The following is a 19,288-nucleotide window of genomic DNA, read 5'->3' as shown; positions in this document are numbered from 1 at the left end:
AATTTGTCAAGTTGCTAAATTTAAAATAACATGGAATGGATTTACCACTGATGTAGAGACAATGTGATGCCTTGCATTATGAATGCCATTCCCAAACAAATTCAGTCAGCGCCATTCTTACTGCTTTCTTTTGGATGAAGCAGCCTAATATTTGCTTTTCCTTTCTCCTGAGCATTCTCCTTCTTCTCCTTCTGTTTAGATTTGCCATTTCAACCATATCACTGGCTGGTTGTGTGTGTGTGTGTGTGTGTGTGTGTATATATTTCATTGCACAAATGGATACTTATATAATCTTACTGAACTTCCTTGAACACTATATAAGCAGAAGGGCAGGCTGCACATGAAAGTTGGAATGATGTGGCTCTCCAGATATTGCTAGACTACACCATCCAGCATTCCTCACCTATCCCTATGCTGGTTAGAGCTGGTGGAACTTGTAGTTCATTAACATCTAGAAGGCAATACAATTCCCATTCCAGCTTTGCTTGTATAAAGCATACCAAGTCAGTACAGCCCAAGAACTGTGCCTAGTTGGTACCATCAAAGACAAATCTGGTGTTTGAAGCTACACAAAGCCTGCAAGGTGACCCCTTTCTCCAACAACCTCCACCTCTTTCCCCTGATGTGGAGTCTATTCCCAAGCTCTTTTCTTTAATCACACTGTAATAGTAATCCCCCTAATGGAATATTGTTTGTCCCTTGGGATACGTAAAAGATTTTGAAAGAGTCTGGAGTAGAGGAGTAATGACTGCCTCACAAGTTACGTGTAGTTTTCTCTCTTCCTAAGTATCCTGGGTGTGTAGGTATAAGTGGCCCCATGATACTCATAACATTAGATGCTGGTGCATAGTTGGCAAAGTACACTCTTGCCTAATGCCCTTGGCAACATTAAAGAAGTGATTTTTCACGTTGTTTCTATTTTATATGCAACTTCTGTAACATATTAGGCGTATAAATTATTCTCTATCAGACATTCTGGGTTTTTTTCTTGTGTGTGTGTGTGTGTGTGTGTGTGTGTGTGTGTTTGTGCTTTGCCTTCTGTTATATCAAAAATGCCTTCCGTTATGTTAAAAATTAGAGCAGGTGGATAGATTCTCCTAGTTTTTCCTTTTGCTTGGTCTCTGCTGTACAGCCATCATAGAAACCCTGAGTAAAACCTTTATGGGTTTTTGTTTTTTGTTTCAGGTGTAGGAATTTTGGAAATGAATTTGATTAATATGGAGAATCTTGCCAGTGTATGTGAAGCTTGTAGGTAGCTCAAAGCAAGAGACTTCTGCTTCCTATAGTAAGCATCACTGTCCTTGAAACACTTTGAAAATGCCTTACTACATTTTCTTTTTCCTTCCTCTTGCCTTCTAATGGACTTAATATTGATTATTCCAACTTTATGCACCAGTGTGTGGTAAATGCCCTTGCATTTTGCTTTCCAAATGAAACTAATAGGAGTTGAGCTCATCTAAGCATGTTAAGTTCAGAGCTTGGAAACATTGTTTTGAGGTGACCTTCACTCTTTCCCTCCCAGTTGCCGTGGTGGTTGAGGGATTTTGCCAATTGTGCTCCACACAGACTAGGGAATCCTTGGATTTATATTCCCCCCAAAGTAATGTTTCAAACGCTGAATAGTTTGTATCACATTTGTAGCTCAATCAGTTTGTACAATAACATGCTTTATGTAGACATATGCATTAAGCATTCAGTGGTGCTTACTTCCATGAAAATATATACAGAGGACTGAGCTCTAATTTGCTGCTATCCTGCTGCTGTCTTATCATAATGTCCCAACACCAGGCTCAAAGTAATATTTAATTCTGAGTCCAGGAGGTTTCTGTAGCTGGAATGAGGTGTGGGCCATTTTGACCTTAACTGCAGGCAACCAAAGGGCCCTGGGTGTCACAATGCCAGTGCCCAGGAGAAGGATAGGAGAGCAGCAGAGTGGTGAACTAGGCCATAATCCTTTTTTCAGAGCCAGCTGAGCCATTTATATGTTAGCTAATACACAGTGATTTCTTTTTTTGTGTTCTGTGAAGTTGATAATCACTTCACAGTTTAACAGTTTTAAAATTTATTTATTTATTATTTAGAAAAGCAAATGGTCAAACATTATATGACTGCTGTGTGACAAACTATCAGCCATGGTTCAAAAGGTGAAATAAGCGATGCTGTGCCTGGCATTATCTTTATCATCTGTAAAATGACCCAAAAACACATACTTGCTGCTGAGAAGAGCAGTCTTTCCCCAATATGATACCCTGTAGATAGGCTAGACCACTGTGGGGTGAGACCCCTGGGGGGGATGACAAGAGTTACTCAAAAGGGGGGGGGGAGAGACACAAGACTTGGAGGCCCTGATCCCACCTCCTCTTCTGCTTTCCAAATCTTTTCTTTCCTACAGGGAAGATAAAGATGAAGAGGGTGCTTGCGCTAGCAGTCTTTGCCTGAGGAGGAGGAGAGCAGGGAAGCTCATTGGATCATGTCCTCTGGTGGGACCCATCCTGAGCCATTGCTTCTTCTTCCCCCATCCATCCTGTCACTGTCTCCATCTCAGGACAAGATACTGCTACAGCATCAACCAGCATGCTCAGTGTGTCCTAGGCACATGGAAGCCAAAGGAGAGCCAGCATCCTCAATGGATCCCGTCAGTAGTGGAGGCCAGCAATGCCTCTTGCTCAGGACCACTGCCATCACCTGGCTCTGGTTGGGGCCCCTCAGAGACAGAAGCGAAGTGGCCAGAATCACTTAGCTCACAATACAGTGCTTTGCTGGATGAGGAGTCTTGGAGTTGAAGTCCAACAAACCTGAAGGGCTTTGGTTTGGGGAAGGCTCGGATACAAAAATCACAGGACTGCTTTGGGAAACATTGGCCCAGTACAGACTGCCAGTTTGAGGTGACCTGGAGCCAATTTTAGGGTTCTGGAGTGCACAGCATTCGCATGCTCCAGAACCCTAACACATATGGGCAGCGCCATCTTTACATGGCACCGTCCATATGGGGCATGCATGCATGATGCAAGTGTGGTGCCACATCCATACCTCCAGATGCCGTGCTTCCATCATGGATGCATCACAGTGCACCAATGGCGCATTGATGACATCATCTCCACGTGCCAAAAAACCCCCAGTTTTTCCAGGTTCTTTTTGGTCTTTTGGGGCGCTGCGCGGTTTGGCTACTGTGGTGTCCCTCTGGAGGAGAACTGGGTGCCTCCAACCTGTCCCTTTGTGACGGTCTGGAGAGCCCAATTGTTATCTTGGGTTAATGGATAGTTGGTCTACATCAGTAGTTCCCAAACGTTGGTCTTCAAAGTTTTTGGACTTTAACTCCCAGAAGCCCCAGCCAGCTTAGCCAACTCTTAGGAATTCTGGCACCTGAAGTCCAAAACATCTGGAGGACCAAAGTTTGGGCATAACTGGGCTAAATGGTAGCATCCCTGTTCTAGATTTAGTGCTAGAATGCTGCATTGGATGGAAATTTTGGGCTAAGGAAGAAATGCAAATTCCTTGCAGCCACATGCAGCCGAACTAGAATTCCATTCCAGAACACGTGCTTTCCTGTTCTTTTCAACCAATGATCTCACACTCTCTGTGCCAACTTTATGCACATGAAGAATTCCCTGGCTCAAGGTTCAAGTTATATCCTACCCAATCTTTAAAACAAATTCACCAGGTCAATTTCTGTACAGTAAAAGTTGAGCACTTTCCAGGTATATTGTGAAGATGATGTAGTAAGAGAAATACTGAAAAAGTAAAAAAGCTGACTGGGGCATTCTGAAAAGTGTACCCAAAAAATAACTTTTAAATTTTGTCTGGCAGTGGTCTGACAAACCTGTTAGTCTGTACTCGAAACAGTAGAAATGCATAGAAAATCTTTTGCAGGGATTGCTTGGTCCTGATTGTGGGAACTGGAATTCATGAAGAGGGATCCCAGAACCATTGTCATAGTTCCAAATACCTCCCCCAGTCTTTCCTGAATAAAATGCATTTAATGATGTTAACTTGTAGCTGTTAGTGGAGACCATCTGCTAATCAATGTGCACACAATGAGTGCAATGCAGTAATCTACAATGTCCCATATACATACATTGAGTGTTGCATGCAGACACCTTTGGATGTTTCTCTCTTTTATGCTTGTAGTGTATAATTCATTGGTATGCGCCAAGGATGTCCTTTCCAGGGAACTCAGGCACATACATGGAGCCCAGCCATGTGTTCCCCTCAGCATTATTATTGTTTATAGAACTAAAAGAAATGGACCCAGTTTGTAAAGGTCCACTTGTAATCAATTGTATTTCATTTGAGCTGCGGAGACCGCTACATGTTATGTTAACTGCTTTACTTTTTTCTTTTCCTTTTTACTCTGGAGTAAATGCCTGGGGTTTGTGTTGAATAAGGCTCTTCAGAAGTGGGTAGTGAGACTTAAAAGTTCACACTAAGAGAATTAATACAGTAAGTATAGTAGCCATAGTCCTGGAACCAACCCAAATTTAAAAACAACTGTACTGGTGAATGGTCAAAAATACTTCCTTCTTTATTCTCAGTGTGTTGTGAGAACAGCTCTTTTGCAGTTTGAATAGAATTGAGTAACAAAATGTAGTTTTTAACAATATTTGAATATTGTTATAACAGTATTAATATTGTTTCAAATGCTTTTATATAAATCAGAATACATAATTCAGCTTCCTAAATAAAGTACTGGAGATTTGATCTGTGATTTTGTCATGTATAGATTAATGCAATAATGGATAATGTTCTAATCACTAAAATCTAGTGTATATTCGGTTGGAAGATTATAGAAGTGTAAATGTTTTGTTGATATATGTTGTTTAGTGAGGTTGAGGAACTTTTAGTTATGATAGTGAAATACAGTTTTACTGTTTTGTTTTCAGTTTATTCAGGTTATTTTTTTCTTCCCTTGAGGCAGAGAGTTTCTCAAAATGCACCAGGAACAAAGAAGTGTTTTTGACAATACATGGTTTTAGCTGTTTGTATCTCTTTATTTGTTTGCATATTTTGGGCCTCAAACCTTCCCACTTGGATTTTTTAAAATAGATTCCTACATATAGACGTGAGAGCTAAAAAAAAAAAGTGGGAAGGGAATACATATCCTCCTCTTTCCTCAGCCCCATATAAAAGTGGGGTGGAAGAATATGGAAAAATTACTTATTTGAATTACAGTTCCCCAAATTTTGAATGGCTATGCCACTTAGAGGATTCTGGAAGCTGCATTACAAAAAGTTAACTTTTCCAAACTCTGTTATATGTAGGAATTTGATTTTAGAAACTGGGGTATGAGTGTGATGTTGGACTCAACCCATTTGCAATATCCTGATCTGGACTGAGGCCTGAGTACTTCAGAGTAAAAAAGAAAAGAAATTTAAGATACTACACATTTATTTTAATGTGTAGTTTACTCTTTTGCTAAGCAAACCTCTCATATTGAAACATCTCTCATTGGACACTCAATGTTCTTGCTAGTCTTATATCTACAATTGTAACATACTGAATTATTTGCTCTTGTTGATCAGTGAACACTGTGATATTGTGGTTCTCTGCTGCATTTTTTGGTGGTGTGTTCTGTGCTTGTACAAAATACAGCAAGTGACAAAGTGATTTCTACCCCTTCTTGCAATCCTTTCAGTTAATTCTGTGTGTTTTTCCTCCCCTTTGTGCTGTGCGGCTGATAACCTGGCTAGGACCCTGCAATGGGACACAGACCCTTCAGTGCTCCAGCTTCAGTCGGACTCTGAACTTGGGTATATGTCCACTCTCATTATTTTTTGTTGTTATATTATGACTTTATTTGCATGAATTATGTTGAAAAGGCTTTCCAGAGGGGCTTTCTCTGTGTCACTCTGTGCATGTGTGTCTATATATTTAGATATATATCTATATATATAGATAACTGTTTTCAGAAGGTTTTACATCTATTTTCTTAGGAAATGTTTTTGAAACTTAGAATTTGTGTGTAGGTATCTCTGTTTGTTTGTGCATAAATTCTGTGACTCTAAAGTGAACCTATGCTGTAGAAATAATGCAGTTTGGCACAATTTTAACTGCCTTGGCTCCATCCTACAAAGTCCTGGAATTTGTAGTTTTGTGAGGTACCAACACTCTTTTGGCATACAAGGCTAAAGTCCTTGCAAAACTATAAATCCCATGATTCCATAAAAAGGAACTACAGTGATTAGACTGCATTATTTCTACTGTGAAGATGCACTCTCTTAAATATCTAAAAGATTTGTTAGATACCTTTTGAGAAAACAGATGTAAAGCTACCTGAAAAACAGTAACATTTCTGATCCAATCCAAATGCAAGTTGGAATTTTCTTTATTTCTTTCTTACATTTATATCCCACCATTGCACCAATGAGCTCAAAGCAGTGTATATTTGGTTTATGTGTTTGTTTATATAAATCCCCCCCCCTCCACCCTGTATCATTAGATCTCAGGACAGCATGCAAATTAAGTTAAGCAAGTTATAACATATTTCAAAATGTGAAAAAGTAAGGGGTTAATTTTAACAGTCTGGAAAGATGTTAAAGAGTTTTCGCTGTTAGATGTTTACAGAGTACCCTCTGTAAGTCAGGCTGAGAGGAAGAGAAAAACTGGCCATGATTTTAGAAGTGATTTTCATACCTCAGTGGCACCTGGAACCTGGATCTCCCAAATACTAATCCAAAATTCTGACCACCATGCTACACTGTCTCAGTGTTATCAATATGCTCAGAAAAAGAACAATTGCACACTTTGACCTGAATCCAGTTAGTAGTCCCAGCTAGAGTAGACTCATTGGATCCATTGCTGAATCAATATTTAGATAAATCCCATGGCATACCCTCCAACATTTCACAGATAAAAATGAGGATGAGTGTAGCCAGACAACGTCAGAGTGTGGTCAAGATGGCAAAATGTCTTAATGGGGAAAAACACACAAGCTAGGAGAGGTTGTAGCAGTTTACTTTTGCCTGAGCTGACTGGAAAGGGCACAAATCTGTCCCCTCTGTCATTCAGTAAATGAAGTAATCTGAAGACGAAGAGTGAAAGTGGAAGGTGGAGATAGAAACCAGACTTTTTAAAAAGCATATGAAAAAGTGGGACAAGAGAGGATTAATCAGGAGTATCCCTGCCAAATTGGGACAGTCAGAATGTATGCCATTGATACACTGGGTCTACGCTAACTGGGAGTACCAGTTTGATTCAAGTCCTTATGTTGATAAAAATATTTTCATTACACTTGATGTGAAGTGTTAGAGCTACATGTTTATGAAAACTGTAACATGCATGTAGACATACACTAACAGCATGTGTATCTCCACCAAAATATGTCAGGAATCCATCGTGTGGGCAGGATCACAGTGATGTTAATAGTATGTGCATCTATGAATGTAAAACATCTTCCACCCTTTATTCTTCAAATAGAAAAACTCTAGCAGCAAAAGCAGCAGTAGTGATGTGCTTCAAACACTGCTCATCATCAGAATGGGCTGTATTTAATTATTTAGATTCCTATGTTTGATTCTTGATGCCATATGTGACCCTCCAAGGCTGTTTTTGTGTCCCTTGACCCCCTGTGTCCTCCCCAAGCCATCATTTCACTCTCAAAAAGAAAGGCAAATAATCTTTCTTAGAAGCCTCTTAAATAAATTACAGCCCCCCTGATCCTATTTAACACCCAACAATACATGTTTTTGAAAATCAGAAAAAGGCTTCCAGGACCTTCTGATTTATTTATTTGTTTGGGAGCATTTTTGAAGTTTATGTGGTCCTCAAGGTGTCTTGGGGCAGAGAATTGGCTTTTTGTCCCACCAATGTTGCCTGGTCTGATTTAGAAGGTGTATTAACTTTGATCTATACCAACAGACCTATGAATAAAGGGAAAATTTTGGATAACATGTAAGCAGTGCAAGTGGTAGTATTACCCAAGTTTCACTTACAGCTAGATGGGGAAAAAGTTGCAAAGCAGAAAAGAGTGCAAAAAACATTCTTCGGAGTCCTGTATCGATCTTCTCACCGTCTCTTGAGAGAAGACAAAACCAATGGTGTGTGTGTGTGTGGAAGGGAATCATTCCTAGAGGGACTAAACCCATAGGGTATTCTGTACATACACTTGAATGCTCAGCTAATTATTGTGTATTTGTTTGTTCCAGCCGCCGTCTGCACAAGCTAGGTGTGTCAAAAGTGACCCAGGTGGATTTCTTGCCTCGGGAAGTGGTTTCATACTCCAAGGAGACTCAAACACCCCTGGACACTCATCGGGCTGAAGGTAAATTAGCAACTGTTGCTTATATTTTCTGAAAGCATTTTGACATCTGAAGAAAATCTTCCTGGAAGGAAAAAAAAGCTGTCCTTTCAATTTAAAGTGGAATGCTAGAGATCTGTTTTATTGGTTATTCAATTCATACACTTTCCTCCCAAAAGATAAAGATAAAGTCTTCTGTTTGGTATATATTCCTTGACCCAGTGCTCCCATTGGATGTGCAGGTGGCATGGATGGCAGTGATACTTCTTTGCAGCATTGGCTGATGTGCCAGCCACAGTCATCCATGTTCAGTAATCTGTGCATGGATTAGACTAACATGATGAGCATGGGGCTACCTTTGGAAAGTACTGAGAAATTTTGGGAAAGATTGCAGTCATGGTATTGACTGGAATGTTACAATACAAATTGCCTTCATAGATGCCACAAGTGTATTTACCCCTTTCCAAATATTGAGTGTCCTTTCAAAAAGGAGTTTTAAATATCTGTACTTCAGAAATTTACGAAGAGTACCCTCTAGTGGTATAACTAAAAATGACACTAAATAAAAAAGTCTATGCTTGACTGTGGAATCTGGACTTTATTGGTGCTTTTGTAGTAAACAAAAATGCTGAATGTTTATACTCTTTGAGTAGAGATACTGTAAAATATGGTTCTTCTTTTTTTATCTTGGAGAATATTTCCACATTTTTTGTGTGTGGAATGCACACAAAATTGGAAAATGTGATAATTGGTGCTTTGCTGTAAATGTCATAGGATTTGATGGTTTGTTTATGTTTCTATGATCTGTTTGTGCATCTTGTAGTGTGTGTACTCTCTCTTTGTGTGTGTGTGTGGGAGAGAGAGAGAGAGAGAGAGAGAGAGAGAGAGATTGCATGTACTTAGCTTTGAAAAGAGAAAAACAAGCTAGTTTTGTATACACCATGAAACCATGATGTTGCCTTCTGTTACAGGAGAGATTTTTTTTTGAAAGGTTAGAGAATTCTCAAGGTATTGTCTTGCTGTGATGAAATGGCCAGTACTGATTAAACAGTCCCGGCTAGATGCACTGGATTGTTAAATGGGGAGTCAGCACTTATGTAAATCTCTTTGATTCAGTAGGTCTGCTCAAATTGTGATGAACCATTGGATTTAGACTTAATGTTCAGAGAAGCCATGTTCACTCAAAAGTGCTTACAATCACCCCCTATACAGTACTGTAGTATTGTGGTACATATTTAGTACTTCAATATAGTACTAAATGTGGAAAAATCATTTTTTGGGGAAGTTGTGTATATAGAACTAGTGTGGTCCAGTGGTTTCAGTGTTGGACACCGGAAGACCAGGGTTTAAATTGCCACTTGGACATGGACATGGGCATGGACATGATCTTGGGCAAGTCCCACACTCTCCCTCAGAGGAAGGCAATGATAAACCCCTTCTAAACAAATCTTGCCAAGAAGTTCCTGCGATAGGTTTGCCTTATGGTCAACATAAGTCAGAAATGACCTTAAGGTACATAACGACAACAGGAACAACAACATATAGGAACATCAAGAGATGGGTTCCACTTCTCTACACCTTTTGCTCTTCCATGTGTAGGTTTGAATGTTTACATAGGGCTTATCCTTATAGCAATTTGCAATGCAAATATGATTGGGATGTAGCTTTGGGGACAATGAAAGCATTGCACTCCCAAATAAGAACTTTCTGTCCCCCCAATTATTTTTTTCTTCAGGTCCCCAGTTTCTAGCATTGCAGAGTGAGACACTGAAAAGCATTCACACTTGGATTCCTTCTATTTGCTGTTTGTATTCTCTTCGTTATTCTGCCTTCCACTTTTCTTTAGATGCCTGAACTGTGATACTAGAAATTTGGGGATGGAAGGAAAATGTCATACATGTGTGTGTGTGTGTGTGTATCAGAATTCTTATTTGGGAAGCAATATCTTCATTTTGTAGTCCAAGCTACATGCCTGAATATGAGCAAAGACAAATATGTTCCTATCCATATTAAAGAAAAGAATTTTGTAATGACTAACACTTAAGAAAACAACTTCAAATATCAAAACAATATAATCTGATGGCCCTCAAGAATGAAGTGAAACAGTAAAGGGAGGCCTTGGAAAGATCTTAAGAGGGAAGCAGGCATGGTTGGTTTAAACCAAATCACTTTTAAAAAAAACTCCTGGTTTTTTAGATTGATTTTTCTTTTTCTTTTTTAAAAGTATGGCTATTATTGCTATTTTCCAACCCTTTTACTGAACAACCATGACTGTTGTGAATTTAAATTTTAAACTTTAACAATTTTTTGGCAGTTGTTCATTGTTAGACCATTATTGAACCACCTTGGGGCCCTTTCTGGGAGAAAAGTGGCATAGAAATGAAATAAATAAATAAATAGTGTCAGTTGCTTCTTTTTAATCCCTTTAGTTTATAGTGCACGAAATGCCATTCAGAAACAAATCCTTCAATTGATGTAAGTTCAACCAAAACAACTTGCTTTAAAAGCACATTTTTTAAAAGAACAATTATTATTTAAGCTGGTGGCTGTAACATCTGAATTGCATTTTGCTACTTAATTTTCTGATATGGTCCTATATTGGTGTTGTCCTCCACATTAATGCAAAACATAAACAAACAAACAAAAACCCAAACTGGTTTAAACAACAACAATTTAAAAAGACAGTTTAAACCAAAATAACAACAATGGTTTTGGGGAGTTATTTAAAAAAAATTTCTTCCCCAACTGTGGAAGCAGGCCTGGTTGTCTCAGGTGCATTCACTAGTGGTGCGGATTGAAGTATCCCTCTGGCTTAGTATGTATCACATTACAGTGGTCTTCCTTTCTGGTAAACCCAATTCAAATTGAGTGTGACAGCAAGTTGTTTTCAAAAATGAATTCTGAGGTTTCTGCCTGCTCAGCAGCACTCCAATACTGTTCTCGGTACAGGCAGCGGCTTGATTTAATCTTCTTGCAGGTGGACTGCTTGGCCAGGCTCAATAGGGACCCTCCAAGAGCTTCCACCCACTGCCTCCTCATTGATGGGGCTCTTCTGTTTTTCTGCTAGGGAATGGTGTTCACTTTTTCCATAAGAGAGCTCTGGCATTATGTCCTGGGGAGCAGATTCAGCCTCCCCACCGTGTGGTTATCAATCCAATCTTTAAGCCTGGCGTCCCATTTCATAACATTAAATCAAGTGAGCTGCTGAGACACCTGGTGACAATCGGCCCCAAATGAAAGAGTTAATGGCCTCGACCTCAGGGTCATCTAACTAACTGCAAGTCCTTGCCGCTGTGCTTTTGCCCTCATCCTCATATCCTGACATCTGAACCCAGCATTGAGCTGTGTATTTGAAGATGAGCATCATGACACCTGTATGTAAATAGAATACCAGCTGGGTAGCAGCGCTTTTTCTTTCTTTGCAGTATATCCAACCCATCAACAGCTTACATGTTTAACAGTTCTTGCACAGTATAAATGAACACATTTTTTGACATCCCACACACAGGCATGTTAAGCAAATATTGCAGGCAGATTTCTTCACATTCATGACTACTGTACATACAAGCAACATTTAGATTATAATTGAGTTTTGAGAGAGTATGTTTTTTGTCTGTTAATACTTTTTTCCTTGATATTTTCTGATTTTTTTTTATTTAGCTCTTTATTTTATAGCTATGTTGTAGATCATTGTTGTGATGTGTGTGTATTGTAAGCTGGCCAGAATTTTGATTTCATGGTAGAGGTGGGATATTGATACCCAGATAAATGTTGAAAATATATTGTTGGTCCTGATCTACAATAATATGGAGGCACAAGATTTTGCATAATTAAAAACAACAACAATGCATCTTTTTTTTTTTTTTTTGGACTGCAAGTTTCAGAATCTCAGCAGCTTTTAAAATGTTCAAGTTTCTCTCCCCTCCTCCCACTTTATTACTTTGTCTTCTGTATACTTGCCGTAAACAGAGTTTAGTGTGCAAATATAATTTGTACTCAGTTAACTCAAGACAGCTGGAGGGTATGGAATCTCTGTTCAATAGGTGCTTTCTTAACTTCATTCTGCAAGAAAACTTGGGCTGGGCCTCTCAAGAGTATTCAGGGCTCTGTGTAGGTGATCCTATAGCTGTCTCTTTGAGAGCAGTTTAGGAGTTTATTGCACCGTCTCTGGTGCCTGACTTACATCTACTGAATTTGATGCAAACTTGGACGTTATGCTGATTTTATTGCATGGACTTTTATCTCAAAATGGCTTCCTATTGCCTCCAGTGCTGAATTCGGGCTCCGTAAATTGCTTCAGTGGCCATTTTTTCCAAATTGGAAACTTTGGAATTGGAAAAAATGACTGATGAAGCGACATACAGGGCCTGAATTTAGACCTGGAGGCAATGGTAAGCCGTTTTGAGACCAAAATCGGTGTGATAAAATCAGCCGAACTTCTGAATTAGCGTCAAATTAGGAAGAGGAAAGTCGGGCACCAGTGATGGTGCAATAAGTTCCAGTATCTGGAGCACTTCTTTATCTCCAGAACATTAACCTGCATGTTTCAGTTCATTATCCTTCAGAAATGAGACAATAGTAGTCTGGGACAATTCTTGTGGTGGTGGTGGTGGTGGTGACTTAGATTTTGCTGACCAATTGGTAACCCTGTGTATAACCTGGACCCAAACCAAGGAGGGCTTTAAAGGTAATAACCAGCACTTTGAACTTTGCCTGGAATCTAACTGGCTACCACTGGAGTGATTGAAGCATTGTGCTTTCTGTGCACTCTAGTGCCTGCTGTGAGAGAAGCACAGTGCCCAAAATTTCTTTCAAAGATTGGAAATACCTTTCAAGGGAAATTGACATTTCTTGTAATTGAAATTAGCAAATTTGTATTCTAGACCTCAGTGCCATCTCTGGTTAGAACTTCCTTCTGACTTTCTTTTCAGCTCTGATTTTAGATAGGTGACTTGGAAGGTACGACCCAAAGAAAGGAATAAGCATCTCTTAGCCCTCATTCTTGATCAATTCATGTCCTTAATGCTATCATTAGGAGAAATGAATATGTGCAGCTGAGCCAGCTGAAAAGGCTTATATCCTTCTGCTCAGATGTATGAGATCTATAGCTAAGAGAGAGCTTAAGGAAATAGTCCTAGTGTTCTACAGAGGCTTAATAGTTTCATTTTATTAGCTCATTAACAGAACAGCCAGAACTGGAATGGTCAAAGTGAAAGTGGAGACTCCCTTTCATACCTGACACACACTTCATCATATACAAAGAACCCACAATTTGTGGGTTTCCTCCCCTTCATTAAAGTTTCAATCAATCCAGTTTTAACAAGGACTTAAAAATTCAAGATTTATAACAGTGTTTTGTAACAGGAATGTAAAATTAATACAATTAATATGCATGTAATAGGAAAAGAGAAAAACAATCTGGAAACCAACTGTGCTGTACATCTTGGATTTATATATTCTAGTAACACCTATACTTCAAAATGCAACACACTATCCACCATCAACAAGTAACTGAATTTATACAGTCAACTATCAGAGTCTTACATATCTTCCATTTAGCATGTTTACATCAATTCCAGATGCTGCTCATGGTGATCCTTTTCAATTATAAATTCCTGCTTGAATCCTGTTCGTTGGCTCTAGTTAGGGATAGACCTGCTGATTCAATTGTTAAATGATAAGTCAATGTGTAGGTAAATCCAATTGATTTGGTAGTGTGTCTGGTAAGGACTTAACAATAGAATTTAGGCCTGTTGTGTTAAATTGTATCATTCCAAAAACTCCAGTTGATTTATCAGCATACCCCCCAACCATCCTGATTTGTCAGGGACAGTCCCATTAATCCACTGTTGTCCCAATTTTTCAGCTGATTTTAAAATGACCTGGTTTCTCCCTCTTCTCCCCTCTTTCCATCTTTTTACATCAGCTTACTTCAGTTGCTGTAAACTGAATTGTATGTGTAAAAGTAGTATGCACTCAATTCAATAAACGGGAAGCAGGAGAGGAAGAGGTGCAATATTGCCTTTTCCTGTAAACGTTGGCAAAGGCAAACTTCTGCAGCCTCCTCCAACTTCTTTGTTTTTCTTATTGATAACTTTTACCATCTTGACCACCGTCTGATGTTGCTTGGTCCTGGATTTCATCTGTGAAAAGTCAAATCACAGAAGAAAAATGGTGACTGTAGTTCTACAAATTCTTCTTTGTTTATTTCTTCCCCGTGCAGTCTTAAATATAAGTTAATGTTTCAGATATGGCAAAAGACCAAACTGTATCAAGGCAGCCCCTTATTGAGAATTCTTGCTAGGAAACTTTTTATTTTTTTAATCAGGCATCTCCAATAAGAAAGAGATAAAATTTTTACATTAAATAGTTGGATATGTTTTTTGCGCAACCATTTCTGACATATTTTGATGATGATTTTTCTGGGTTTTTTATGGATCAGGTTTACTAGTGAAATCACCTGCCTATGGCCAGGCTTACAAAGAGTTTTGAGACTTTACTGTTCTGGACATCACCTCTCAGCATTTTTGGCAGCATTGAGTCTTGGCAGTTAAAATGGTGTCGAACTGGATTATTTGTGCAGTGTGAATGCAGCCCCAGTTGTCATCTGTGAAGTGTTGGAGAGCCTGGGATAGAGATGGATGTTTATAATAATGGCTGGTTTCAGTAATCCTCCCCTTCTTTGTTAAAGTACACAGACACATACAGTTATGTATTCTAAACCTTTATGGATCTTTGACCAATTACACAAATTTATGTTTTAAAAACCCCAGAAGCGCTAGAGCTAAAGGTTTCCAGTCATTGCTGGTTGCTTTAACTGCATGATCCTTCACTGTCCTGGACACTTAAAAATAATGGACACCTCTGCTCCTGGTGACAGTGGGAAAATGCCATCCTAGCAGATTTGTGCTTAACATAAAAGGTTCAGTTCCTGTGAATCTTTGCCACAGGACACAGACTATGAATAACAATTAAGGTTTATTACCATGTCCTTCTCTTTATGACAAATGGTGTCCAAATGGTCCTTTGCATTTCTGATCAGTTATGTCAGCTGAAAAGTATGCCATGATCATTAATAGCTCCTTTATATCAGTTTACTGAATAGCAGACCCTTTCAGGGCTGGCCACATCTTGCAATAATTTTATATTTTACACAGTAAACATGATACTCGTCGTAATTCTTGAACTCTTTCCCCCCAAACTCTCTCCATGCAACCAAAGGCGTTGGTATTGTTATTAGTTCTGACAAACTGGATTGTGTTTTGGCCATTGTTAAAATATTTGTATCTGCTCCACCCCTTCAAGTTGCCAAGAGACAGAGAATTTTTAATGAATTTAATTAAAACTTTATGTGGTTCCTGAAGTAAAACTCCAGCTGCTTTGCCATTCTTGGATGAAGGAAAGTTTCGTTAATGCATAATGATGTGTTTTATATGAGATATGTTTCAACCTCCTCCCTAGTAGCCCTAGGTTGTTTTCCATGTATATCACAGTTGGTGGATTATTTTATAAAGAGTGTACAAATCAGTTAAATATATTATCACCAACAGCTACTTTTTGGGCAAACAGGACACAGATCTTACCAGCTGTCAGAATCAAAACATTTATTGTATCAGATTCTAGGGATGTTTCTGGAATCTACTTCAATGGATTTTACAGTTCCATACTTCCAAAATGAATTTCGAATCTTCATCAGGTGAAATCTGCAGTCATGTTCCAAAAAACCCAATGCTGGTGGAGGGGACTAAAAATCTTTTTAAAAACAAGTAATTTCACCTTTTCCTGCCATTTTTATGTTGTTGGTTTGCAAAATGGTACAGTCAAAGCTTGGAAAGTTACTTTTTAAAAACATTTTCCATTGTTACTCATTACAGCATTGGAAAAATAGCCCACTGACATTATTCATTGTTGTTGTTGTGTGCCTTCAAGTTGTTTCTGACTTATGACAACCCCAAGGTAGACCTATCATGGAATTTTCTTGGCAAGATTTGTTCAGAGGTGGCTTGCCTTTGCCTTCTCCTGAGAGAGTGTGACTTACCCAGGGTCACCCAATGGGTTTCCATAGCCAAGTAGGGAATCAAACCCTGTTCTCCAGAGTCCTTATGTAACATTCAAACCACTACATCACACTGCCTCTCAACATTGTGTGATTTGTTGCACATCTTACTTCTTTTCTATTACTTCCTGTTATTTTTTGACAGAACAAAAAACTCTTCAACCTTACTTGCTTTTGATAGAGTCGTTTAAATTGTTGATTAAATAGTATTTTATTGTATTTCATTATGGTTTTTAATATTGTGATTGAGCTTGTATATTGCGTATTGACACTGGGTTGTAATCCCGCCTCGATCCACCTGGGAGAGGTGGGAAAATATAAACAAAATTTTTATTATCATTTACTATTTATAATTATAGGAGAATGGTGTAAATCTTGAAAAAATCCTGGTAAAGTTCTCTTTAAAAATAACTTTTTAAAAAATAACTAGGAAAGTGTTGGTTATTTCATTCTTACTTATTCTGTTAGTTTTGAATGTGGCTTTGTCACAGTCTTATTATCCTATAAATGTAACTAGTTAGAGGTGGTTGCTTGTCTTTTAACTCTCTACTTCCAACCTCTGGGTATAATAGTGCTATTGAAATCAGTTATGGATGGAATGAGGTCCCCACCAGAATGTATGTGGGAGAGGGGCAAAATGAGGACATTGCTCTCCAAAAAAGAATTCCCCTTCAATGAAATACTCATTCAATCCCCAAATGTCTAGCTTTGGAGAAAGCGAGACGTTGAAAATTGTTCACACCTAGAACTCTTATATTTGTTGGGTTTGCATTCCCTTGGTAACTGTGCCTGCCTCTTTTCTTTGGATGCCTAAACTGTATTTCTAAATGCTCAAACTGAAGCTTTCAGTTATTGAAATGCTAGAAATTTGGGGACTGTGAGGAGGTAAAATTCTTCTTTTTTGGGGGGGAGGGCAACATTCTCATTTTGCCCTCTTATAGCTATAGCCCTAGATTTCACGCTTGCATTAGGATAGCATGGAATAACAAGGAATACAGCCTCTATACTATAGACAGTGTGTATTGCAGATCCTAATAAACTTAAGGCTAAAACTTTAGCAGGCTTTAAGAAGGCACTCCTATGGACATGTGTCTGCAAATTAGTCCCATTATGTTCAGTGATGTGAAATGTGTGTATGTATAAGTAAATACGTTTTGGGTCCTGCTACAAATGAAAGAGGGCCAGAAACTCTTGGGATAATGTCATGGCATGCTTCACTTTAAACAGTAAATGGGAGGAAATTCAAGCAGACTAGTACAGAAAGACTTCTTTTTACGCCTTTAATGCATTGTGCAAAGTGGCTAATTAACAAAGAGAAACCAACAAAGATGAAATGTATGTATGAGTCTAATTCACACTGGATTTATTAGCCAATGAAACACCCATAGAAAAAGCAGTGAAAGTTAAATTTTTCATTTTTCCTAAAGGAAGGTGTGAACTCTCAGCTGGACTACAGTATAAAATGTGCAGAAACACATTCCTCATAGGAAACAAAGACATTTTATGGACCTGTATTAACAAGACTGATAGGCAGAATATGGTAGCTAGCAGAACGTTGCATTCCAGGCTGCATTTCTAATCTCATTTTACCCCTGTTCTATCCCACCAACTTCCATTCATGTGTGTGTGAATCTGAAAACTCAATCTATTGAGTAGCTCTCACCATTAATAATTATTCGATTGTATTTGCATTAATCAGACTCAATCCCATAGTTAATCCCATCCTAGACAGTGAAGGCTATTAGATATTAATAACATAGCAGTATATTGCAAAGGCTTGCAATAGGAATGGGCAATTTGTGGCTCTCCAGACATTACCGGAATGTAGTTCTGATTCACCACTGACTATGCCTGCAGGGTCTAATGGAAGTTGTAGTCCAGGGCCAATGCTATGTAGCAGCAAAATGAAGGTATTGCTTGCCCATGAAATTTTTCTGCAGTCCCCAAATTTCTAGCATTGTAGAGAGTGAGACATAAAAATAATTCACACCTAGAATTTTTATATATTCCATTTGCTTATTCATTTGGTAACTTTTCTCTGCCTGCCTCTTTTCTTTGGATGCCTAAAGTAAATTTCTAAATGCTTGCCTGAAATTTTAAGTTACAGCAATACTAGAAATATGACCGAAGGAAAATTTCATTATAGATGGAAAGAAACTTTTGGAAGGCTTGAGAACAATGATAACTTAGGTTTCCTAATGGGGTTAGATTCCCCCATCCCATAATGTTCAAAATCACAGTGGAAAGTGCACAGAAGAATTCCCAAGACATCCTGCATGTCCTTCACATGGCTGGGTATACCAGAGCATGGAACAGTTACTTTTTGGACATCAGCTCTCACAATCCTCCAGCTAGTATCTGGAAACAACTTTTCAAGGTTCTGGACTGAAGGTTGGCATGGGGCATTTGTGCAATCTAGACTTGTGATATTAAAATGCTGCCATAAGTGTTTCCAAACATGTGATGAGTACGCCGAGTCTCCGAGGGGTGAAAATGCAGCCACAAGGAACTGTGATTTAGACTGGATCAGTGATAATGGTGGACCATGAGTAAAGAGAGAGAACACATAGAAGACTAGTTTAGGTCAGAAGAATGATTCACTGGTAAAACAAAGGATGTTCATTTGGAGGGAGGAAAAAAACAAAACCCTATCCCTGCAAGCTGAGGATGTATCAAATGGAGCAATCAATATGTTCAAAACAGTTTTGGGGAACTGAAAAACCATTTTTATGTTGCCTTGTCTATTACAAACCAGAAAGAAATTGTAATAAACTTTGGATATGTATTTTAAATATAATTTGGAAAGTAGGACAAAGAACTACATTGAGCCCATACATGTTGAATATAAAAGTTGCTTATATTGTGTGGATATTGATAGTGATCCTCCAGAAATTATCATCAGATGTAACATAGCTGAAAGATTTCTCTCTATTAATGAAAGCAGGATCTTTAGGTTATTTTGCTGGAATGAAGCAGAGAATATTAAGAAAAGTCATCCA

General features: G+C 38.6%; 1 protein-coding gene across 3 annotated transcripts in view; it reads left to right on the top strand.

The window, feature by feature from the left end:
* Positions 1–19,288, top strand: part of DYNC1I1 (dynein cytoplasmic 1 intermediate chain 1) — a 246,234-nt gene that overhangs the window by 46,299 nt on the left and 180,647 nt on the right. For all 3 annotated transcript variants that reach the window (XM_089531382.1, XM_089531379.1, XM_089531380.1), the window contains exons 5-6: positions 5,688–5,747; positions 8,142–8,257. In XM_089531382.1, the coding sequence (XP_089387508.1) occupies positions 5,688–5,747; positions 8,142–8,257 (176 nt within the window). The remainder of the gene's footprint in view (positions 1–5,687; positions 5,748–8,141; positions 8,258–19,288) is intronic.

This window comes from Sceloporus occidentalis, unplaced genomic scaffold (assembly GCF_023333645.1).
Source record: "Sceloporus occidentalis isolate IW3139 unplaced genomic scaffold, rSceOcc1.0.p SCAF_7, whole genome shotgun sequence".
Taxonomy (NCBI): Eukaryota; Metazoa; Chordata; class Lepidosauria; order Squamata; family Phrynosomatidae; genus Sceloporus; species Sceloporus occidentalis.
The sequence above is the reverse complement of the archived record's forward strand: the minus strand, read 5'-3'. Positions and strand labels throughout refer to the sequence as shown.